Raw genomic sequence first — 27,145 nt, forward strand, 5'->3', positions numbered from 1 at the left:
GCACTAACCCCGAGCAAAGCACACAGCACTGCTCTAACTACTGGATCCAAGGCACACATTGGCCTAACTTGACCATTGATATGGTCTGACCACGAATCTGGTCCACATAAAGAAAACTATCTAATTCTAAAGCAGTTCAATATGATAAACAATATAATTCAACGAAACTGGATCATAATCAATAACAATAAAATATTTGTATTAGAGCAAGGTGAAAATTCATGGGTACCACAAGGGTATGTCAGAGTATATGAAGGAAATGACCTCCAGCCTGTAGGAGAATCGGGTATTAGATGAACAAAGTTTTTACAAGGTTTTAGTTATGTGATGTCACAAGGTATGGTTAAGTATAAAAGTTTATGTATGTTTAAATAATTCTCTTCTAGTGTTTGGTATATGATGGGTATATATTTGTGGAGTAGTATCGTATTTGTGTGGTTTAGTATCTGGTAAATCAACAAGAAATGGTTCATAAAGAATAAGGCTTACGGTTCAAAGATCAAATGATGTGGCTCAGGTTCAAGGCTGAAGGTTTCAAAGCATTTACGATATAAAACAGAGCTATTTTGAATACTTAACAATATGTTATGAGAAAATTTAGAAATATTTGCATTATATCTCGAAAAAGGTTTAGAAGTACTTGTCTTATCACAATCGATTCCAATTTCACTTGTATTCGTCAAATGACTATCTTCAACAACCACTCGTCTACTTTTCCTATGCCTCGATTCTATTTTCTGATCACTTTCTATATTTTTTACATGTCGATTCCATTTTCTGATCACCTGCTTCCCTTTCCTACGCCTTGCTTACTCTGCTAGGCATCATAAGTATCTATCAATATTTAACTCATACGATTCTATTCGACATACACTTCGATCTACCCTTCGTTTCACCCAGATCCGATTAACGGATTGAAAGTTACGCTATAAACAAGTAATCACCGAACATATAGACCGACGGTCAACCAACAAGTCACATATAACACATAACACGTCAAATAATCAATGATATATCATTTATAAAGAAGTCTCGGGTCATAAACAGGCTTTCGGGTATTTAAAATGATTTTTAAAACATTTTTCGGAATTAAAACGGGTCGTTGGATCACTTTAGGAGTAATAAACAAGGTTCGGTTAGCCAAATCTGGCTTCAAAACAATTTTATAATAATTATCGAGCCTTGAAAACAATTTAAAATAATATTTTAAAGCTCGAAACTTTTTTTCGGAATTTTTAAATCCAAGAAATAATTAAATCCAAATTAAATAATCAATTAAAATTAATTAATAACTAATTAAATCAATTAATCAATTAATATTTAAATTAATTGAATAATTAATTAATTAGATATTAATTAAGATTAATTAATCAAATAATTCAGATTTATTTCTGATTTTTTTTAAATAATTTAAAAGTATTTTTGGAATTAAAATAAATAAATAAAAATAATTTTGAAAAAAAATAGAATTCCCAAGGGGTAAAGTGTAAGTTTTCAAAATTTTTAGTCGCATGGTTAAAACCGTACAGTTTGCAAACTTTTGGGGTTTAACTGTAATGTTTGTAAAACCTTGGGGGCTAAACGGATATTTGTCCGCCGCCACCCCCAGGTCGCCGGGAACGGCGTCGGTGGCGTTCGGCCACACAGAAATCACTCAACAACTCCAGAAACGTTCTACAGCTCGCAAAGATCTTCCCCATGGGTCTGTAATGGACTGAAAATAAGTTATATGTCCGGAAAAACCGAAGCAACTTCCCGTCGCCGCCGTGTTCGTCCAACTCCGGCGAGCTCGAACCGGGAACCCTTTGTACATTAAACTGGGATCAATCAATTCCTCTCCTTACGATCTATAAACTGGTAACATCTAATTAAACCAATAACCTTAAAACAAAAATCCCTAATTTCCAATTAAGAATATTCAAAGTATATAAACCCTAGTTTCTTTAATTCGAGAATCAAACACTTATTTGAACATGTTATTGAACTCCAAATCAATCATATAATATATCAAAATCATATAATAGATTTCAGTAGCTTCGTTTTGAGTATATGTACGCCAAAAACGGATATCGATAACGCTTCCGAATTTGTGTTTGATTACGAAGAACAATTTATAATTATAGTATTTTCTCTGTAAAAACTCTGTAAATATTGTTTGCAACTGATTTCTGGTACAAAATAAAATACTGTAGAGGCTATTAATAATTACGGAAAATTAGTATCCCATTGGATCATTCTGGATATAAAATGGTACGTTTATTTATAAAAACTGATCCAAACGGTACCGGTTTTCAGGATAATTATCCAAAATCAGTACAATTTGTACTGCGGTCTTGGTCTCAGCGTCTGGTTACACGTATTACGAGTTGATAATTGTGATAGTTTAATAAAAAGATCATGTTTATCAAAAATATGAGTTTTATTGATTTACCGAAACGAATAATGTATCGAAAATGTTGCGTCGGGACCCGCATAGGACAAACCGTACTCCGGATCGAAAATGTCGAAACATGGAAAATGCTCGGAATATTGCAATTAGGTTAGGAAGGAGTTCTCGGAAGAGTTTCGGGTTATAAAAACGTTAAAACGGATGACGTCGGTTGGTTCCCGATTGTATAAAATAGTTTTTAAATACTGGGAAAAAGATTTTATAAAATCCATATATTTCCTATAAAATCATAAATCAACATAAAAATAAATAGGAAGATATGATAATTATCTATATTTTATTTTGGACATATAAAAATTAAAATACTCAATTAATATTATTTTTAAACATCCCAACACATATAACACTTAACAAATAATTCACAGAATAGATAATGAACATACATAATAATTATTTATTAGTAAAAATAATTACACGATATATCCCGAATATTACAAGTTTCATGTTTCATATCTTGAAATTTTCATGCTTATTCCACAATATACCTACCACACTGTCTATCCTAAAGATATTTGTTGGCTCTTGAATTTACAAATGTTTTCATACTATATCCAAAATTGCAGACAAGTGTTCCCAGTATATCCGACGGTGCAGGCACTCCAGGTTCAGCTCTATCGACTAGCAAACGAGGTAAAAAGGTCAATAGGTTGTATAATTACCCATCATTATATGTGATTTATCATGCATAACATACGTACAGTTTGTTATTTCTTCATATTGCAGTAACATCATATTATATTCCATTATGCAGGAAAAGTAAAATGTTTTTGTAGCGGACTCAAGATTCATCGCTTCCTTTCGAGGAATATTGAATGAACATTATCTCATTTTTTCATTTCAGAACTTCAATAATTTAGTTTGATTTTTATTTCCATTGTTGTTTACTGTTTTGCAAACATAAACTTTTTGCTTTGATACGATGAAGTTGAAACTTTTGGATGTTCTTTATATTTTTGTAAATTTTTAAATTAATGGACCAATAATTTTTAATGGCAGGTAGTTTATCCTGTAATTTGATTATTATCCTTTTCGTTATGTGGTTAATGTTTAAACTATAAACGTGCTTAAACTATATACAAAAAGTAGAACTCTTCATACTATTTGACTACAATATTATACCATTTCTTTATCAGAGATAGAAAAAGGGAAGAGACGTTATCGAATGATTCGTTGTTAGTGTTTACACATGATGATATTGGTATAAAAATGTTGGTACACATTATCACAACTTCATGAATATATATCTTTAAAATATAAAAAAAGATCGTATATAACTAAACTCCGTGTGCGTAGCACGGGCAAGATAACTAGTGAAATATATAAGGGAGAAGATAACCACTTTTGTTCCAAACAGGCACAATGTCACAACAAAATGCAGTTCTGATTTAGGTTGAAAATTAAGCAAAGCAAGCTTGCTCGTGGGTGGGGTCCTGCCGGTAATGGAACTACTTTTGGTTACTTAAAAAAACGCAAGTCAAATATGCGTTTACTGAAAAGCATCATGAGGGCCATATGTTATCTTTTGCCCGTTTGGAAAATTTTAAAATAAATAATTTATGATTTTAAATATATAAGTGACTTTCAAGTAATAAGTATATGAATTATTATAAGTTATATAAGTGTTGAGATAATTTTATTTATAAGTCAAAACTTTTTTTACTTAAATAAATTAAAATAAATCATTAATAAATATAATCATCTTAATCAGTGAATTTTAAATTAGATTAACATTTAAAAATACATTTTTTAAAATCTTAAGTTAATAAAAATGCGAAAAATCAAAATAAGTTAATAAAATGTACGTCGTTACTAACAGTTAACTTATCACACTTATCACCTTATAATTTAAAGATCCGACTTATAAGTTGGTTAAAAAATATTGGCGATAAATACTTACGGATTTATAAGTAAATAAGCAACATATATATTGTTGGCCAAATAGGCTTAGATTTTTTTTGTTTATAACAGAAAAGGGGAGTAAAGATTGCATTATTGGAATAGAAAACCGTAATATATAGGGGTGACCAACGGGTCAGAACCGGACCGAACCGAACCGAACTGGAACCGAAAGAATCGAGAACCGAAATAGCAATATTTTTTAAGAACCGAACCGGAACCGTTTATATGCAAGAACCGAACCGTAAATTTCGGTTCGATTCGGTTCCGAATCGAAAGAACCGAAGTTATATTTTATTTCATATTTATTTATTTTGCATATTATTTTATATTCTAACTTTTTAAATTTTGACTAGTTTGATTATTTATTAAGGGTAATTTAGTAAAAAAAAAATTATTAGTGGTGGATCATTTTAAATTCGATTTATTTCTAATATTTAAGAAGAATATTTATAAAAATATTTGAAACTCCATATATATTTAAAGAGATGAGTAATCCAATAAAAATCATATTTTTCTTAAAATTTATTAAAATATTATAAATAAGAAAACATAATACGTAATATAGATATACATATATTTATATATATATATATGTATTTATCCATTTATATACTGTTCGGTTCGGTTCTTACGATTCTAATATGTTAAGAACCGAACCGAACCGAAAACCGAAATTTCTAGAAAAATAAGAACCGACTAAATCAGAATTAGTTAAAAACCGAACCGGAACCACAATTTTTGATCGGTTCAGTTCGATTATCACATCTAAACCGGGAAATGCTCCCTTCTACTAACATATCGTAGACTGAATACAGATAGGAGTTGATCTTATATTTTCAATTTGGCGGCGAGATACAGCTATCATCTTGCAGACATGTCATCTTTCATAGATTTAATCGAAACATTTGAATTACATACTATGACGAGCAAAATTTACGGTAAGAAAATAGACGATCTACTCGAAAGATATCCCAGGTTGAATTCTTATCAGATATTTAGGATGGCTTTACCGCAGAAGTTCCCTAAAACAGCTGATGATTACGTCTCAATGAAATTCTGTATAATAGGGAGATTTCCTGTATATGGAGTATACACCAAGAACAACTTGCAGTTAATTGCTGTTTGTGTTGAAGGAACTTTGTTTGCTATAGATGATTGCGATTTGGATCCTAATCTTGTTCCAGATCTAACATTTTTCAGAGTCAATTTGGGGATCCGACACTCTTCTCTAGCAGGTAAACCCTCCCCACTCTCAATTTAAACATTTCCAAGAGCATTCACTTTTGGTTTCCCAAAACTCTCCCAATCTCTGTAATTTGGGGGAATTATGTATTTTAGCTAGAATATGAGTCCCCAAATTTTAATATGACATGGTTTTACTAAAGAATTTCAAATAAATTTCAAGTTCCCAAACGGGCAATAAACTCTTTTACCCTTAATGGCTTGCAGTCTCCCAGAGTTTAAGCTACACAAAGAAAACCATGTGTTCTGCAATTAGTACGTTAAGCCTCGGCTACACGCTAGGGAAAAAAGATGAATGGACTGATGCATTTGTGCTACTTACGGGAATGACTACCCAGGCTGTTAGGTTTTGTACTATGCATTCTCATGTTCAATATGGTTTCCTCCACATCGGTGATGCTGAACATATACCCCACTCAATTTGTTTAAGTCTTCAACCTAAATGGAAACAAGTTTCAAAGGCCATTAGGGAAGGAAAATTACCCTATCTTTACAAATTTTACGATCCTTTTGTTCGCAAAATATGTTATGCTGGAGTAAGCAAATTTTCTTCCGCCAACTCGGTACAACTGATCGATTATGGAGACAGAGACAAAGCAGAAGGAACGAAATTCTCGAAACATGATGGTTCGGATGGACAGATTGAAGGAAGCAAAATCAAAAGTAAATGTGAAAATATTACTGGGGCGGCTCTTGGGGCTACTCAAAACGTATGTCAATTCATACTCTCATGTGCATATGATATATTCCTGAAATATCGATTAAATTATCAAATTCGCCTAAACCTATAGTATTGTATGTTCTATTTAAACTTTACAATATATATTTAAACAACTTTCTTTAAACTTTACAATATATATTTAAACTTCATAATAGCTCTCGCAAATTAACATATTGATAGTAGGACTTAATATGCAGTGTAACATAAGGAGCGAAGGTAAGTGAGAAAACCAAGTTCATAAATAGGGAATAGTATTTAAATTTCAATCAGAAGGTTGTTAAATGTAGAGGCTGCAAGTATAAATAAATTCGTAACTATAACATGTTATGGTCCCTGGCTGTGGATCTCGTCACGGGTCTATTACCAGGAATAGATGGATTGAAGAGGAACTTATCTTTCAAAATAAGAGTTTTACTCGAGAGAACTCTTCAACTCTCCTTACACAATTGTTTACTGAATGAGTAGTCCTTTTATTTCATTCAATCGTCTCTCCATATATAGGAAAAGAACGAATAAGGTAACACACAATTAAGGGAAATACATAAATAGTGATTCCCACAATCAGGGAGCTATCTTTGACTCTACCTATGAGGAACACAACCAAATCACATAGCCATAAAATCAGCTATGACTTATTTGACAAAAAGATTTACTTAAAAACAAATCCCTGAAAATATTTTAGAAATAAGAATGTGATCATATCTCTGAAATTACTCCAACAGTTTGCTGCTTTCCTTTATTCTTCTTTTGGTACTTTTGACCAAAGAATGCATCCACAACATTACTCCCCTCCTTGATAACAAGCTTGTCCTCAAGCTCAAACTCAGGATAAACTTCTTTAAACGTATGTGCATTCTCCCAAGTAGAATCAGATTCTGACTGACTAGCCCAATTTACTAGTAGCTCAGGTACACCTCTATTGACACGAAAACGAAGGACAGATAGTGGTTGGGGAATTACTTTTCCATCAATAGTAGGAGGTAAAGTGGGTTCTTCGGCAATTTTCACACCCTTAAACTCTTTAAGCACTGAAACATGGATAACATTATGGAGTTTGCAATCAACAGGAAGCTCAAGTGTATAAGCAACTGAACCTACTCGATTCAAAATCTTGAAAGGGCCGTAGAACTTGGGTGCTAACTTGGGACATGATCTGTTGCCTATAGAACGTTGCCGATAAGGCTGCAAGCGAAGCCACACAAGTTGACCTGGGCTGAAAGACAAATCTCAGTGGCGTGCATCATGAAAATGTTTCATACGGTCTTGAGCCTGGTGTAGATAAGCACGAGTTGTAGCCAGAACTTCATCATGATCCTGCAAACAACGATCTACGGCGTCAACGCGCGTTGAACCAGGTTCATAAGATAGCAAACGAGGAGGTGGCCTGCCATAAACTAGTTGGAAGGGAGTGGTACGGAGAGCTGCGTGGAAGGATGTATTATAGCAATATTCTGTTCAAGGAAGCCATTCTACCCATTTTCTTGGTGTATCACCCACAAAACAACGCAAATACATCTCAATTGTTCGATTAACTACCTTTGTTTGACCATCTGTCTGAGGATGGTAGGCTGAAGAGAAAGATAATCGATTACCACTCAAGCGAAACAATTCTTTCCAAAATGTACCAGTAAACACAACATCCCGATCACTTACTATTGACTTAGGCAGACCATGTAAACGAAAAATATGGCTGAAAAATACTTGAGCAACTGAAATAGCTGTGTACGGATGTGCAAGAGGAAGGAAATGAGCATACTTTGATAAGCGATCCACCACCACAAATAGCACAGATTTCCCCCCTATCTTAGGCAGACCCTCAATTAAGTCCATTGAAATATCTGCCCAAATATTTTCTGGAATTGGTAATGACTGCAAAAGACCAGCTGGATGAAGATTTTGCCACTTATGTTGTTGACATATCACACAACTTTGAACGAAATTATGAATTGTAGTTTTCATCCCCTTCCAATAAAAATCAGCCTGCACTCGATGAAGAGTTTTCTGAATTCTTTCATGAGTTGCATTGTGAATAGCAGATACAATGGTAGGAATCAACTGAGAAGTGGGCAATAAATAAACTCGATTCTTGTAAAATAATAATCCATCACGGAAAGTAAAATGTGTTTCTGCAGTACCTTTGTGAATGAGAGTGATAATTTCTTGGATAGATTTTGTGGTTACGACCTCCCTTTTCAAATCTTCTAAAAGTGTCAAGCGAGGTTGTGAGATGGCGAAAACAACCCCTACCTCATCTTCCCGACGTGACAAGGCATCAGCGGCTTTGTTAAGCGTCCCGAGCTTGTACTCCACTCGAAAATCAAACCCAAGCAACTTACTAACCCAATGTTGTTGAGGAGCAGTGGTGAGACGTTCCAACAACTATTTCAAGCTGTAATGATCAGTTTTAATAAGAAAAGAGCGTCCCCAGAGATATGGTCGCCAATGTTGCACTGTTTTGCCCAATTCAATCAGTTCTCGCTCATAAGCCGGAAGTTTTAAATGTCGATCAGCAAATTTGCGACTGAAAAATGCAATTGGATGGCTTCCCTGGTGTAAGACGACTCCAATGCCTATACCAGAGGCATCACATTCTACAACAAACTCTCGATCAAAATCTGGAAGTTGTAACATGGGTGCAGTAGAGAGAGCTTTCTGCAGGTCATAAAATGCTGTTTCAGCAGCTGGAGACCAATTAAAGGAATCGCGCTTCAGTAGGCTTGTCAAAGGTGCTGCTATAATTCTATAATCTTTTACAAATTTACGATAATAACCTGTGAGCCCTAGAAAGCCGCGCAAAGCTTTAACAGACTGAGGTAAAGGCCACTCAATTATTGCAGAAATCTTACCGACATCAGCTGAAACCCCATTTGCATGAATAACATGTCCCAAATAGGTGACATGCTGCTCACCAAACGAACATTTAGATTTTTTAAGGAATAGTTGATGCTTTCGTAAAAGCTCAAACACCTGACGGATGTGTTGCATATGCATGTCCTGCTATAAATTAAGATATCATCAAAGAAAACGAGAACAAATTTACACAAGTAAGGTTGAAAGACCTCATTCATCAATGCTTGGAAGGTTGAAGGAGCATTTGTAAGACCAAATGCGAGTACCAGAAATTCAAAATGGCCGTGGTGTGTACGAAATGTTGTCTTCTCTATATCTTTTGGATCCATCTGCACTTGATGATATCCCGAGCGTAAATCAAGTTTTTTGTAAAATTTTGCACCATGGAGTTCATCCAATAGCTCATCCACCACCGGAATCGGAAATTTATCCTTTATAGTCATAGTATTGAGTTCTCTATAATCAACACAAAGACGTGATGAGCCATCATGCTTGGGAACTAACAATACCGAAGAAGAAAAAGGAGACCTGCTACAACGAATTATGCCTTGCACAATCATTTCCGCACATTGTTTTTCAATCTCATCCTTTTGACGATGAGGATATCGGTAAGGCCTGACAACAACAGGGCATGAACCAGGCAACAAATTGATGCGATGATCACATCCTCGTGCAGGTGGCAACCCTTGTGGTTCCTGAAAAAGGTCAGTTTAATCAACCAATAATTTTTCCAAGGTTGAGCGCAATGTTGCCTCTTCTTGCAATGTAAAAACAGTAGCATCCCCTCTTTTGACAACTTCCCCTTTCCAAATAATGTGTTGATCGTGTAGGTTAAACCTCGTGGTAAGGGTGCTGAAATCCCATAAGATAGGACCTAGTGTTTGCAACCACTTCACACCAAGTACCACATCAAATCCTCCAAGAGTTATAACATACAAATCCAAATAAAAAATCTGATTTTGAATGCATAATGGAACAGCAATACAAATACCTGGACTAGACACTTTCTCACCATTTGCTACAGCTACTTGCAATGAAGAACGACGGGAGATAGGTAATTGTAATCGCAATGCAGCCTCTTCACTTATGAAATAATGTGTGCTGCCTGAATCCACCAACCCTAGAATCATTTTTTCAGCCACCTGAATCTTAAGCTGCATCGTTTGAGTTGTTTTGATTCCTGTGATAGCATGTAGGGATATCTCAGGCTCTGTTAAAAATTCATCATCCCCATCAGAGTCTTCTACCATTAGACAAAATATTCTTTTACATCGATGACCAGCCGAGTATGATTCGTCACAATTGTAACAAAGCCCTTTTGCTCGTCGTTCCGCCATTTCAGCCTTGGAAAGCTTCTTAATAAATGGACTTGTCACGCTCCCCACACTTGATGCCTTGGAAGTACCCAAAAATGCCTTTTGTCCCGTAGTCTTAGCTTCTTGACGAGGTGTTGCCGACAAGCTTGAAAAAGCAGCCTTGCTAATATTCCAGGAAGAAGTAGTACGTTGCACACTACTTTTGTTGGTGATTTGTGACTTTCTTTCAAAAGCACGTGCTAGATTCATTGCAGTTACAAGATTAGGAGGGCCCTGCATCTCTACATCGATATCCTTCATTTAATCCAACAGTAAACAAATCTACTTGTTGATCAGTCCTTACCGTGGTTGCTCTTGCTAAGAGTGTTTGGAATTGTCGTTGATACTCCTCCACGGTGCTTTCTTGTTTAAGATTAACCTGTTCTCCCAGAGGGTTTCTGCTTAATGGAGGACCAAAACGAAGAAGGCAATAGGATTTGAACTGATCCCATGTTATTTCTGGTTCCTCCTGCTCCAACTTGTATCCCCGTAGCTGAGCTTCTCCAATTAAATGAAAAGCGGCTAGCCCCACCTTATCTTTATCTCCTGTTTTCTGGTTGACAAAAAATTGCTCACATCGATACAACCAACCCAGAGGGTCTTCAGTACCATTATAGGATGGAAATTTCAATTTAGAGTACCTCGGAACAATCCCATGTTTGTGATTCTCATCCTTGGTTTCTGATTCCGTTTCTACACCATTAGAATTTGCTGAAGTTTCTCCCACAAATTTTTCATTTGATCTCTGTTGTACTGCTAATGCGCGCTGAATTGCTTGAATCCCTTCCCGTAACTCTTGAATCTAGATCTTCTTGTCCAACTCTTTTACAATGGACATCACTTGTTCGGTATCTCCCATGACGTGAGGCTCTGATACCAAGTTGTTATGGTCCCTGGCTGGGGATCTCGTCACGGGTCTATTACCAGGAATAGATGGATTGATTCTCCTATTCTTAGAGGAACCTATCTTTCAAAATAAAAGTTTTACTCAAGATAACTCTTCAACTCTCCTTACACAATTGTTTACTGAATGAGTAGTCCTTTTATTTCATTCAATCGTCTCTCCATATATAGGAAAAGAACGAATAAGGTAACACACAATTAAGGGAAATACATAAATAGTGATTCCCACAATCAGGGAGCTATCTTTGACTCTACCTATGATTGAGGAACACAACCAAATCACATAGCCATAAAATCAGCTATAACTTATTTGACAAAAAGATTTACTTAAAAACAAATCCCTGAAAATATTTTAGAAAGAATGCTGCTTTCCTTTATTCTTCTTTTGGTACTTTTGACCAAAGAATGCATCCACAACATAACAACTGTTATCAAATTAAGCCTGCCCTCAAACTTTTAATACTAAGAGGAGAGCCTTGCAGATAACCTGAACGCCTTTACTTTAGGGAGAGATTCTCGTGTTTAGTCTTGTGGGCGTTATGGATGATTTTCTATCAACTGGTTGTAACTGCAGGACATTCATGTTTCTTGTATAAAATATCCACCAACAAATGTTAAATAAACGAATAAAACCATACATAGATCTTCACATTAGACGTTTTTGTTTCCTACTCAGGTAGTTGAAGTTCTTATGGATAAAAGTAGGACTCTAAATCCCATCTAATCTCTGAATTTGTGTTAAAATGTTAAACAAAATTGTTAAAAAGGACTCTATCTTCTAAAATGTGTCTAGTACTGTAATTTAGGAGTTAAAAATTTGCAAAAAGAACCCAAATATCTTTTAATGTGATGTTGTACAGATTAAATCAGTAAATGATGTAGAAAGGTCCTCCTGGTTCAATAAGCTATTAGTTCATCCTCCGTATTTTAGGTTATTGATTGAATTACTGAAATAGAAATTCCATTTGAGATGTGTTTTAATCTACAAAATTATAAAACCTAAATTTATTAAACTGGGAGAAGAGAGTTAACATACCATCAATGGGTGTTCAATATGAGTTTTGTCAATTTCTTCTCGGCACCATAGAGAGATCTTGATTTGTCATCAAGCGGGTCATTATTCTTTACCAGGGTGCCTGACCTCTCTAAAGCCAGTCGCTCTGTAATAAACCATTTAATATCTTTAATAGATTCCCAAAATTGCCTTGTCATCCTCCGGAATATACCTTGTAAGTCTATCTTCTTCAAGACATGAAAAAAATCACCCAGATTAGGCGTACTTCCTTCAACCATAATATTCCATATTAAGTCCTTGAACTCTTTAGCTGAATCCTCATAAGGGTCTGCCATATCCTTGGAAAATGTAGTGTCTGTCTGATAAAAGATTGAGGGAAGTCCAACATGCAGGCCGACTAATGTTTACTGCCTGTCCAGTTTTTCTACAATTCTTAACGTATCCAATAAGCTCATATACCTTGCTACTACATAGATGCTGATTTGCGTGACTCGATTAAATTATACCTCAATAGTGTTGTATGTCCTATGTAACTATGGGGACTGATCTTAGGATCGTATGCTTATAGTATTTTGAACACCAATAGTGTTGTATGTTCTATGTTCATGATCTATCTATTTATTAATTTATTTTAACACCCAATTATCAGTTCAAGTTCGTTCATTGGAAAACCGTCTGCTAGTTCTATGGTACATTTTACGTGACTTTATATTTTATAATTTTGTTTGGTTTACAATTTGAATTTAAAAGATTGTATAACTCTAATTATTTTGTTGTGAATAATAGTTTTTCAGCCATGCGAAGAAGTCTTACAGTATATTTATACATTTTCTGGATTAAAATTATATTTGTTTCATATCATTTTTAAAAAAACTGAATACCTTATAATTTTTTGCTTCTGTTGTATGTCTTGCCAATACAGCTTTCGGGAACAACTGGTCGGATAGGGCTTCTCCAGAATTTAATTAAAGCAGTTTCATCAGCTAGGGGTGGCAAAAAGTTTATCCGGCAATTGATATGATGCTATGAGTTATTATTTTACACATCACTGCTCTTTTTCCTAGGCTCGTATATATACCGACTGTTCATCATTCTCCATTGATTTAATGCAAAAAATCCTAACTTTAGGATTGGACTAAACTAAGACATGACCGGTGAATTTGGATTTTAAGGGAGTAAGATTTTGAATTTTGAGGGAGGGAGAGACGTGAGGCTAGAGACGTGTTTGTGAATTGTTATTAATTGATGAAACAGGTGTATAATATCTTGAAATATTATGTAAGTTGTTGTCATTCAAAATTCTGGGTTCATTATACCAGCAGAAGCACAATGTTTCAGACAGATGAAACAGGATGATAGCGGTTGAAACAGATGAAACAGGATGATAGCGGTCCTATTACTAGTTTCATTGTTTTCAAAGTTTGCCTGTATTCCCCCCGTAACATTGAAGTTTGGCATGCACTTTGAGTCCCTAACAATATAAATTGTCTTGAAAGTAACTATTGATCTGCTCCTATTAGTATGTTTATAACTTCCTGATTCATATGCTTCTCACTATCCCCTGGACCCTGGTTTATTCTTGATTATGTTGCTCAGCCCGCTTCTGTTTTCCTTTAATCGTCGTTATGTTTCTTAACTGCCGTGTTCCCTCTGTGCAAACCAAGCTTTCTGTGTACACCATAACTTTAAAATAAACTGAATGAAACTCAGAAATCATATCCTTGATGTGATTATATTCAGCTTCAAACAGTAACATATTCTTCTCAGAATCCCTGGTTATAATGTCACCATTGTGGAAATGATTCCTTAGTGACATCAACACGCCTGGATATTATTCTAGCACTTCATATTACTCAGTCCAGGCATTCAGATGGCAAGCTCTCGAACTCATCATTATAACTTAAAGGGCACTTAAACATTCAGATCAGAACCTAATTAAAAAAAGGCCTACTAAATTTGATTCTAAACCTTTATGTGCTGGGTAGTGCATGATCTCTAATTTGTTTAACCCTCCTGGGAGAGGATTGTAATCTTTTGACACATTCATAACCAAAATCCAGAATCCTCATCACTTTTCCCCCCTCAAATGTTAGATTTTCGAATTACTTTACAAAATTGTGTAACTGGAGTACATGTATAAAGTATAAACCCATTCCCGGAGAATAAAGAAATAAGCTTAGAACCAACTGAACGAACTAAAATTTGACACCCAAAACATTTAAGTCATCTATATGAGAAATTTGAAACATGTTCTTGAAATATACATCAAGTTTAGATTATTTGTACCGTTGTACGTGGTACGACTATTAACAAAAAAAAATTGGAATTTTTTACGATAAAAGAGGTGATACTAAACTTGAAGTCGTGAGGCAACTGTTAATGTTGCTCAAACTCCTCTGTGCTCAACGAAAATCAGTGGCTAGAGGACTCTGCTGCATCCCATAGCAATTACTCTGAACATTGCAAATATTTCCACACATCAAAAACATGTTGGCTCTAACATTCTAACATTCTACATCCATCACTATTTTATCTTAATCTAATCTGAAATTTGTCACTAAAAGTCACATTACAATTATCAATGTTGTAACCAATTGAAAAACAATCTATGTGATATCATAATAAAGAAAACATTGTTAAATAAGTTATCGATACGATTTATCCACTCCTTCCAATTACACTTCTTTTTATCTATCTTTTATCAATCCGATTACCTTGTTATAATTCTGAATTTGTAAGTCTAGCAAGATATTACAGAAGCTTAAAAAACAGGGCAATTTATAAACAAAATCAGGAGTTAATTACACTTTGCAACCCACACCTTTCAATTAAAATCAAAATAGTATATTTATTTTGTAAAACACAGTTTGCAACCCTTAACTTTCAATATTAACTTTAACATGCATCCCTTCCGGTTATAAAATTGAAATTGAGATGTTAATATTAATAATTTAAATTTCAAATCAATAAAAATATTTATTTTAATGCATATTTTATATGAAAAAAAATTATATCCCACTCGTTCTTTACTTTGGTGACAGAAAATCAGCACGATTTTTGAAATTTCCGTAAAGTATGCACAATTAAATAATTTTAATTATTTTTTCTTTTAAATAAAAATATAATATTTAAATTTTTACATAGAAAAAGAAAATTTTAAAAATAAATTATAGAATATATTTTATAGTAGCCTTAATGCGTGCCAAGTACGAGGAAAAAGTAAGTAAAAAATGAGGGAGTAGCTATTTTCCATTAGTAATGCTCTAAATTAATCATAATCCTAAATACTTAAAATATATTTATCAAGCAAAATATATATTTTTATATTAGAGCATAAAGTTTCTAAATATATTTATATTTTTAAAATTTTAAAAATTATACTGAGTAAAATTTAAAATAATTGATATTAAAATTAATTTGAAATTCTAACTTTTAGTTTAATTAAAAAAAATAAAATTATTATTTAAATATTTTGTTAAATTTCAATTTTACTCTTCAAAATATAATTTTTTTAACAAAATGGTTAAAAGGATGCATACTGTATTTGATGTCGAAAATTAGGAACTGCAAACTGTATTTTTGAAAGTAAGTATATAGTTTTGTTATTGAATGAAAGGTAGGGGTTGCAAAATGCCATTAACTCCAAAATCAGAGGAAATTTTTCATATTTGGTAACATTCAACTGGACATTAATAACCTATGTTACTCCACTTTAGTTTAAACTAATAGATCATCATCTCATTTATAACGAGACAAAACCCTATATCTTAACCTACAAGTTATCCATATTAGAATTGGATCCAAATTTTAGGCTCATTACTCTAATTCAATTTTAAATCCCAGTCCTTTTCTAATTTTAATATTTTTTTCTATTATTCTATTATTGATCGAATTCTAAAAATTACGGGATATTACACGTGGTATCAGAGCCAACCCGGCCATGTCAATCTCATCAAGCTCGGAAACCAGCTTCTTTGTTTTGTTTAACCTTTTTCCAAATAAGCCTCAGAATTCAGCACAAGCTAGTTCTAACCTTCCAGAATCTCTCTCTCTCTCTCTCTCTCTCTCTCTCTCTCTCTCTCTCTCTCGCTCCCTCCCTCCATAAAACCCCACCTCTCTCCCTTCAAAAAGCAAACACCCTTTACTCTCCTCTCCCACATTTCTCTTCATTCTCCCCCTCTAGCAACAAAAGTTTAAATCAAATAGTTTGTTTGCAACAAACACAAACCAACAATGCCATCAGAAACAAGCGTTCAACGATCAACAAAACCAACCCAAGTAGGAGCACCACCACCTGAATCAGTGTTGGATTAATCTAAACTGTTATTTAGTTTGCTGGTGTGTTTTGTGATGACGTGGATTGTCTGATTTGTCTTGCAACGTGCAAGAGTTTTTCTAGGACCAGTTTGAATAAGTCTCTGTAGCTTTGCAGTAGTAGTAGTTGTGACTGGGAGTCTATGGCACTTCCCTGGTTTATAGCATTAGTTCGTTCTATTATGTTTCTGTCTTAGTATTAATATGCTGTAATTTCTAAGTGAATAAAAGGGATCAATATCTTAGTTTGTTTTCTTTCTGTTTTCAAGCTTTACCTTTTACACATATACACATAGTAAATCAACTAGTTTCACAGGTTTAGTTATCATTTTGGTATCAGAGCCTGGTACATCGTGTGTATGCCAAAGTACATGCCCAAGAAGGGAGTAATGGAGAAAAGCAAGATAGAGATGAGAAAAACAAGGGAGGGAGTTGGTCTCAGATATCCGATGTTGGCACGGAGCAACTATACGACGTGGGCAATAAATATGAGGGTCTTTATGCAAGCCCACAGAGTGTGGGATGCTATTGAACCCAAGGACCCAAAATCGAAGATGGAGGAGAGAACATATAAGATTGCGCTTGCAGCCATTTATCAAGGAATACCCGAGGACATTCTTTTGTCCATTGCAGAGAAAGATACGGCAAAAGAGGCGTGGGATTCTATAAAAACCATGTGTCTTGGAGCTGATCGAGTACAAAAGGTGAAGGTGCAGACTTTAAAGTCAGAATTCGAAGCCTTAAGGATGAAAAACACGAAGCAGCTTGATGACCTTTGCACAAAATTAAGTGGTTTGGTAGCAAATATTCGAGCTCTTGGTGAAACTATTAGTGAAGAATACGTTGTGAAGAAGCTTCTTAGAGCAGTGCCTACAAAATTTCTGCAAATTGCATCCACCATTGAACAGTTTGGACAGTTGGAAACAATGTCAGTCGAGGAAGCAGTTGGGTCATTGAAGGCCCACGAAGAACGCCTGAAAGGTCATGATGAACCTAGAGGAGGACAACTATTACTTACTGAGGAAGAATGGTTGAAAAAGGAGAAAGAGGAAGGCCAGTTGTTGCTCACACAAGAGGAATGGCAGAGGAGGTCAAATCTGAAAAATAAAACAAATGATGGAAGAGAAGTAAAACAAATGATGGAAGAGAAGGGAATCGGGGTGGACGTGATCGAACCAAAGTATGATGCTTTAATTGTTTGGGTTACGGTCACTATGCAGCGGAATGCCGCAAACCTAAAAAGGATAAAGAACAACATTTGGAGATCAATATGTCTCAAACACAAGACGACGAGCCAGCTCTATTGATGGTGAAGTGTCGGGATGACAGAGTGTTTGTAATTTTGTATACAAAATTACAAACATCTTTCTGCCCCATCTGTCCATCACTTAGCCCCCGCTTCAAATTATTCCTTTTTATTACCCCCCTCGCCAACTAATCCTTTTTTTCACTACGGGTAAAACCTAACTTGCAACTACCCTCTCTCTTAATTTCTCTCTCTCTCATACAAATCTCTCTTCTTAATATCTCTCTCCCCTCCCCTCATCTCTCTCCCTCCACTAATCTCTCTCTCTCTCTCTCATAAATCTGTCTTATTGATCTCTCTAAAACTCTCTCTCCTCGTAGACGGGGGTGATATATAAGAAGAGGGTGAAGAGGCTAGTAGTTACTAGTAGTACAATGTAGGTTATAGTATATGTCAGAGAGTGAGTCAAATTTGGTCGGAGATTTCCCGGGATTCTAACTGCCATGCGCGTCCTTTCTTCTGTACCCTCTGCCCCATCCCCCATCCACATATATAATTATATATGTACGTATACATACATATGTGATTACAATCTGCGATTAATACATATAAATCAAATAAGTGTGTGCGTGAGTAAACGAAATCAAACAGAGAAAATAAGAATATAACCAAATAGAAATCCTCGAGTCCAGTTGAAACTGTCTCCTTAAAGCTATTTCGCCTCTCACCGTATGTGCGAGTCGATAGCCTCCCAGGATAAAACGAGATACCAGTATAATCGATAGATCGAATATACTCTCAGCGAACTTAAACTAAGCCCGAGAACTATCACCGGAGTATTGGAAAATTTAAGACTAAAGAGACCGAGAATGAAAGAGAGGACTCTTATTCCCTTGACTTAATAAAACTGATGCCCTAAGACTCTATTTATAAAGAGAGGCTTGAAAGGACTTGTTTTTCTTTTCGATGTGGTACATGGTATTTATAAGAAATCTAAGGAATAGGTTTGTGCTACTCTCGATGTGGTACAAAACCACTTTTCATATTAAAAGGTAAAACTTTGGAACATCAGTTCTAATTCACCTTTTACTCATTTTGAGCGTGTAAATATGCATTGGAATCCCCTCGAAGAGGAGAATACGTTCCAATAAATACACATCACTAACACATAATGTGTCTCACTCATATAGAGTCTCAAAATGATTCACAGCTTAGTCTAAAATACTAAGTTTGTCCAACAATCCCCCACAAATGAGATTGATGGTCCAGTAGCACGCACCACATAGACAGACAGACGCAGAGCTTGACTTGGTGATAGTTCCGGCGGTCAGATATAGCATACGATAGGTAGAGAATGCTCCTTGAACCTTTGCTCGAATAAGTATATCGACTTTACTGGTAGACAGTATGATGCGATATCCTTGAACTGTTCGACCGTTTATGTAAACGATGACATACTCATCACTATATCTTTCCTGACTCATTCAGTTCTCATGATTATTTTCATTTTGGCCATGGAACATCGTCCTGGTTCTGCAGGAGTTTTTAAAGAATTGTGCCTCACAATTCTCTTTTGAAGCGGCCCCACTTCTCTCCCACATAGGTGATCTTTATCCTATAGAGTAACCCGTGTTTACTCAACTGAATTCCATGCGTTCACTCCTGAATTCCATGCGTTCACCAAAGATCATTAAAAGCTCAAAGCTTAACCTCGTACCTTACGGGTCTCACTGTTTCCTCATCATAGGAACAGGCCAGGGGTTACCCCCACAGTGATTTGGTCATCATGATTTAGTTGTCCCATTGAACCAAGTTCTTGGGATCTCCAGTCAGCAATGGTTCAGTGTCCACCATGATGCCGTTAAGCAATAGGCTTAAGGCCCATCCCTCTCGATAATTTCTCAACCACTTCTTTTGATAACCCTTTGGTTAGTGGATCCGCGATATTATCTTTTGACGGTATATAGTCAATAGTGATAATTCCGGTTGAGATCAATTATCTAATGGAACTGTGTCGTCGTCGTATATGACGAGACTTTCCATTATACATCGTGCTCTGCGCTCTGCCAATAGCGGATTGACTATCACAATGAATCCCTATTGCAGTTACAGGCTTTGGCCATCTTGGAATATCCTCCAGAAACTGACGTAGATATTCAGCCTCTTCGGCGCATTTATCTAGTGCCACAAACTCAGCTTCCATCGTGGAATGAGTTATCACTATTTGTTTTGAGGATTTCCATGATATTGCCGCTCCAGCTAATGTAAACACATAGCCGCTCGTAGACTTAAGTGCTTTCTTGCTAGATATCCAATTTGCGTCAGTATATCCTTCTAATACTGCAGGGTATCTGCCATAGTGCAGTCCATAGTCTCGAGTTCCCCTCAAGTACCTTAGTACCCTTATGATCGCTTTTCAGTGATCAGCTCCCGGATTACTCGTAAACCTACTCAACTTGCTAATTGAGTATGCAATGTCTGGTCTTGTACAGCTCATGAGGTACATCAGACTACCAATTATCCTCGAGTATTCCAATTGGGAAACAACTACACCTTTGTTCTTGGATAGGTGCAAATTCATATCCACAGGTGTCCTAGCTTTCTCAAAGTCATCCTTAAGAAACTTCTCAAGGATCTTGTCAATATAATGTGGTTGACTTAATGCGAGACCCTCTGATGTTCTAGAAATTTGAATTCCCAGAATTACATTTGCTAGTCCCATGTCTTTCATGTCGAATTATGATTTCAACATGTTCTTGGTAGATTTGATCACTTTATCATTGCTTCCGGCAATAAGTAGATCATCTACATATAGCGTCATCATGACATAGCCACTCTCGTTATCCTTGTAATAGGCACAACTATCACATTCATTGATTTTGAAGCCATTAGCCAGCACGACCTCGTCAAATTTTTCATGCCATTTCATAGGCGCTTGCTTCAAACCATACAATGATTTCACCAATCTACAAACTTTCCTTTCTTGTCCTGGGACAACAAACCCTTCGGGTTGTTCCATATAGATTTCCTCATCTATGTCCCCATTTAGGAAGGCTGTTTTCACATCCATTTGATGTACAGTTAGATTACGCATTGCAGCAATATCAAACATCATCCTTATGGACGTTATTCTCGTTACAGGAGAATATGTATCAAAATAATCAAGGCCTTTTTGTTGCTTGTATCCTTTAATCACAAGTCTGGCCTTATACTTATCAATAGTGCCATTAGTTTTCAACTTCTTGAAAACCCACTTGCTACCTAATGGTTTGCAACCAGTTGGCAAGTCCACTAGTTCCCAAGTATGATTCTGCATAATTGAATCAACTTCATTCTTGATGGCCTCTTTTCACATAGGTCCATCAGGTGAGGTAACCGCCTCCTTATAGGTTTTTGGGTCATCTTCTTCGAGCAAATAGGTCATAAAATCAGACCCATAGGATTTCTCCGTTCGTTGTCTTTTGCTCCTTCTCACTACCCCACATTTTCGTCTTCACTTTCGTCACTCTCATTATCGTCATCTACAGACTCATGAGTTCGTTTAGACGTCGTAGGTTGTTGGTTTCCTGGATTACAGGGAAACATTGTCTCAAAGAATGAGGCATTCCTTGATTCCATAATGGTATTCTTTTGAATATCAGGAATCTTGGATTCATGAACAAGAAACCGATATGCAGTACTATGTGGAGGATATCCGATGAAAATACAATCCACAGTCTTAGGACCTATCTTCACCTTCTTCGGTGTAGGGATCAGTACCTTTGCAAGGCACCCCCACACTTTCAGGTGTTGGTAACTTGGTTTCTTTTTCTTCCACATTTCATAAGGACTTACATCCTTATTCTTGCGCATCGTAATATTTAAAATATTATTTGCGCTTAAGATGGCTTCTCCCCACATCGATTGTGGAAGCCCAGAGCTTAACAACATCGCATTCATCGTTTCTTTCAGAGTGCGATTCTTCCTTTCAGCCACACCATTTGACTGAGGGGAGTATGGTGCAGTGACCTCATGGATTATACCATGTTGTGAACAGAATTCTCCAAATGGTTCAACATATTCACCTCCACGATCACTTCGTATCGTTTTGATTTTCTCAGTCTGTTGTGTCTCAACTTCTTCCTTATAGATTTTAAATTTATCTATAGCTTCGTCTTTGCTTTTCAACAAATATACATAGCAGTATTTTGTACAATCATCAATGAATGTAATAAAATACTTGTTTCCTCCTCTTGTTGGAGCAAATTTTAAATCACATATGTCGCTATGTATTAGGTCTAGCACTTTGGTGTTCCTTTCCACACGTTTAAATGATGATCTCGTTAATTTTGCCTCAACACAAGTCTCACACTTATGTTTTGAATCGATAGTAAGTTTAGGTATATATTCTTTTGCACTTAAACGTCGTAAAGTGTCATAATTTACATGTCCTAATCTAGCATGCCATAAATTAGGAGACTCAAGCAAGTAAGCAGAAGAATTCTTCATTTCATTATCGTTCTTAACGGACATTACATTGGGCTTAAAAAGCCCATCGATTAAATAACCCTTGCCTACAAACATACCACTCTTAGACAAAATTACTTTATCTGACTCTATTACAATGCGAAAGCCATGCTTACTCAACAGAGAACCAGACACAAGATTCTTGCGAATATCAGGCACATAAAGTAAATTCTTCAAAGTCAGATTCTTCCCAAAGGTCATCTTTAGGATCACCGTGCCTTCAACCTCAATGGTAGAAGTTGCTGAATTCCCCATGTAGAGCTTCTCACCAGCATCAGAAGCTTTGAGGCTAGAGAAAATCGCCTTGTCTGAGCAAACATGCCTAGTAGCACCAGTATCAATCCACCATTCACGTGGATTAGAACCGACCAGGTTCACTTCAGAGACCGTAGCACAGAGGTCTATATCACCCATATCCTTGGAGATATTCTCTACCATGTTTGCTTCTTTCTTCTTGTTGGGCTTCTTGGGCTTCTTGCAGTCAGAAGACCTATGACCAACTTTATCACAGTTGTAGCACTTCCCCTAAAATTTCGACTTCGAAATCCCTCCTTTGGGTGCCAGCTTTGCCCCTTTACTAGAATTAGTCTTCTTGGGCTTGGAGCTTTGAGCGTGCTCCACCATGTTTGCCTTCTCAGTGGCAACATTAACTTTCTTCTCGGACCCTCTGTTGTCTTCTTCAATACGAAGTCTAACAATAAGATCCTCCATAGACATCTCCTTTCGCTTGTGCTTAAGGTAGTTCTTAAAATCTTTCCATCCAGGTGTAAGCTTTTCAATAACAGCAGCAACTTGGAAAGACTCACTTATGACCATTCCCTCAGCATGAATGTCATGAATGATCACCTGCAGTTCCTGCACCTGACTGACCACAGTCTTAGAGTCTGCCATCTTATAATCAAGAAAGCGGCCAACAATCCACTTCTTTGCCCCAACGTCCTCGGTTTTATACTTATGGTCAAGTGACTCCCATAAGACCTTAGCTGTTGGCTTCGCGCTGTATACGTTATACAACGAGTCAGACAAACAATTTAACACATAGTTCCGACAGATATAGTCGGAGTGCTTCCAAGCATCAGCAGCATACACAGTCTGCATGTTACTCTCAGCAGTGAGCAACGGTGGTTCTTCCTTAAGGAAGCGATCCATATGCAACGTGGTCAGATAAAAGTGCATCTTTTGTTTCCAACGTTTGAAGTTCGTTCCGTTGAACTTCTCAGGTTTTTCAGCATGTGCAGCAGGCACAGTTGGCATAACAGGTGCAGCAGGCACCACAGGTGGAACAGATGGTACGTGCGTCTGTACTACAGGTGTATGCACACCAGTAGGCACCGCAGGTATGATCGGAGGAGTGAATCCTGCCGATATATGTCCAAGAGGAACACTAAACTGTCCAATGACAGTGTGTCCCACAGGCACATGTCCCGAAGGCACATGTCCCCCCATCAGATCGTACGATCCGTGCGTTAGGGTTAATCGGTTGCTGGCGAACCCCATCAGATCCAGTGATCTGTGCGTTGGGATCAGCCGTCATGTTCATCGAATCGTTCACAGTTTGGTTCTCCATCGATCTGTTACTCAACAAAACAAGCAGATACAGATGTATCAGTCACAGATGTATATAAAATAAGTAGCTTTAAGATTGTGATTACTATCTGCGATTAATACATATAAATCAAATAAGTGTGTGCGTGAGTAAACGAAATCAAACAGAGAAAGGAAGAATATAACCAAATGGAAATCCTCGAGTCCAGTTGAAACTGTCTCCTTAAAGTTATTTCGCCTCTCACCGTATGTGCGAGTCGATAGCCTCCCAGGATAAAACGAGATACCAGTATAATCGATAGATCGAATATACTCTTAGCGAACTTGAACTAAGCCCGAGAACTATCGCCGGAGTATTGGAAAATTTAAGACTAAAGAGACCGAGAATGAAAGAGAGGACTCTTATTCCCTTGACTTAATAAAACTGATGCCCTAAGACTCTATTTATAAAGAGAGGCTTGAAAGGACTTGTTTTTCTTTTCGATATGGTATATGGTATTTATAAGAAAAACTAAGGAATAGGTTTGTGCTACTCTCGATGTGGTACAAAACCACTTTTCATATTAAAAGGTAAAACTTTGGAACATCAGTTCTCATTCACCTTTTACTTATTTTGAGCGTGTAAATATGCGTTGGAATCCCCTCGAAAAGGAGAATACGTTCCAATAAATACACACCACTAACACATAATGTGTCTCACTCATATAGAGTCTCAAAATGATTCACGACTTAGTCTAAAATACTAAGTTTGTCCAATAACATATACGTATACTACTAATCCATTCTTGTGAAGGGTCATTTTCGGTTGGATCGCTTTGGCCGCTGCACCCTCTGCTCCCACACAAATATTATGTTTGTACTTGCTTGCTAAACACACATTCACTACATTTCTTGTGTCTCTGTATATATATATCTAATTATATTGTGTCTGTGTGGGCTACATTTTATTATTAATCTCTCTGTGCATCTTCTTTTTACTGGATGTTCAGTAATTTTGCCTATTACAACCAGACATGTAGTAACATGCGCCCTTCTCTTTTGTTTCTTCCTCTTGTTTCTCTTTCCTTATCTTCAAATTTTGTTTGGTCATACTAGCTTGTTTTTACAACCATTCTTTGCAAGCTAATCGCACCTGCCTGCTTTCATTCTTCTGCATGCAGACATCTATTTTACATGTAGTAACTATTTTTTCTACAAGTTGATAACAAACAAACTAATATATTGATCAACTACTCTCACTGGATGAAACAATTAAACGTCATTATTTTCACAGTTTTTATTCCAAAATTAGTAGTCTTTTTATGAATCTGTCCTGATCCAAATCACACTCGTTTGGAGTAACGTTTTATTCTGGATTTAAACGTGCATTGCAAAAAGTTTGGAGACTCCTCACAATAATGTTCGTACTCTCCAGGAATACTCATGATCAGGAATTATATAAAATAACTAAATTAGAATTGTAATAATTTTAATTATTTAATTAGAATAATTATATCAATTATTCTAATTCTACTACCTCTTTAATAATAATAAAAATATCTCTTTAATATGAAGTACTAGTACTGTTAGTTTCTTATTTATATATAATATAACTATTTTCATCAAAGAGTTTAAAACTTGTAATTACTACTGAAACTATATTAATACTGAAACTATATGAAACTATATTCTTTTCTATGCAGGGGCTAAAAATTCTTTTATCGATAAGCAAATAAATTGAGAATATAACTTATTATAAATTCTCACATATCAATAAGCAGCGAATAAACCGAAAATGTTTCTTAAAAATGTGAAAATTACCTATGGTGATATGTATCTAACCAATGGGATCACGCAAACCAAGTAACAACAATTATCGTATTCGTATACATGAATAACATAACTATGCAAATAGACAGTGTACGAAATAAAATAAAGGAACGCAGAGACAAGAAAAATAAAATTCAAGTCTGGTACGTGATTGTCTCCTTAAACTGTCATTTTTCAAAATAAAACAGATTACAATTAAGCACATCGTCACTTTTAGCAGTTTAAGACGATGAAGAACCATCATAGACAATGAAAGTAGGGTTGAGTAAAACCGAATCGAAACCGAAAAAATGAATCGTGCCAATTCGATTCGGTTCAATCATTAATTTTCAGAATTTCGGGCTATTCAGTTCAGACCGAATAGATCGAAATATATTCGGTTCGATCATAAATACTATAATTTTTTTATTATATACGTTTAGAAGTATCCTAAAAATTTTAATCATAATTTTTTAATTTAGAATTTTAATTATACACTTTTAGAACCCTCTATCTCTTATTACATTAATGATATTTTAGATTTTATAATTTTTGGTCTGAACCGACCGAAAATCGAACCAAACCGACCGAATGTGAATAAGAGATAATAGAGTTTTTGATGTGAGCACTTGTATTTGATACAAAACCCTAATATCTATCTATATCTCTCCAATATTACAATAGACCATGCATTAAAAGTTTGGTAATAAATCGATCGTTACTTGCTAAAATTACTTAATTACTCTTATTTAAATATTTTTTATTAAACTGGATCATTTATAGTTACATAACCATGTCAACAAAACAAACATCTTCACTCACTGATCTCATTAACACCCTCAAAATACTTCCTCCGCTCCGCTGGGAAACTAAATCATTTTCCCGGAAATAAACTCTAAATATTGACTTTCTACGTCTCAATCTTTTATTATCCTTTTTTATTTAATTGGTATTGAAAAAATTATAAACAATTATTTGTGGACATAACCTCTTAAAATATTTTACCTGTTGTACCAGTTCTCCGACGTAAATCAGTATCTCCAACTTTACCGGTGTTGATCGAACAATATCATTATTTTTACTCAATTATAGTTACTTAATTGTTTTTAAAACCTATTTATTTTAAAAATGTTAGGTTGTTAGGTATGAAATGCACATAGAGGAGGGTGAATGTGTTTTCTTGATTTTACTTACTTAAAATTTTTGTTTGAATGTTTTCAAGATAATCAATTTAAAGATATTTGGCTACTTGAACTCAACAGACTAAATATTTGTAGTGATAATCAAATAACTGTAAAGACATAAATACAAT

The 27,145-nt window shown here is 35.6% G+C and overlaps 1 protein-coding gene across 1 annotated transcript; it reads left to right on the top strand.

Annotated features, from left to right (window-relative positions):
- The first annotated feature begins 5,109 nt into the window (after nt 1-5,109).
- On the top strand, nt 5,110-13,977 carry LOC141719069 (uncharacterized). The gene is made up of 3 exons (XM_074521452.1): nt 5,110-5,583; nt 5,798-6,300; nt 13,357-13,977. The coding sequence occupies exons 1-3, from the start codon at nt 5,223-5,225 to the stop codon at nt 13,453-13,455; spliced, it is 963 nt and encodes a 320-aa protein (XP_074377553.1). The 5' UTR covers nt 5,110-5,222; the 3' UTR covers nt 13,456-13,977.
- The last annotated feature ends 13,168 nt before the right edge of the window (nt 13,978-27,145 follow it).

This window comes from Apium graveolens, chromosome 4, assembly GCF_009905375.1.
Source record: "Apium graveolens cultivar Ventura chromosome 4, ASM990537v1, whole genome shotgun sequence".
NCBI classification, from domain to species: domain Eukaryota; kingdom Viridiplantae; phylum Streptophyta; class Magnoliopsida; order Apiales; family Apiaceae; genus Apium; species Apium graveolens.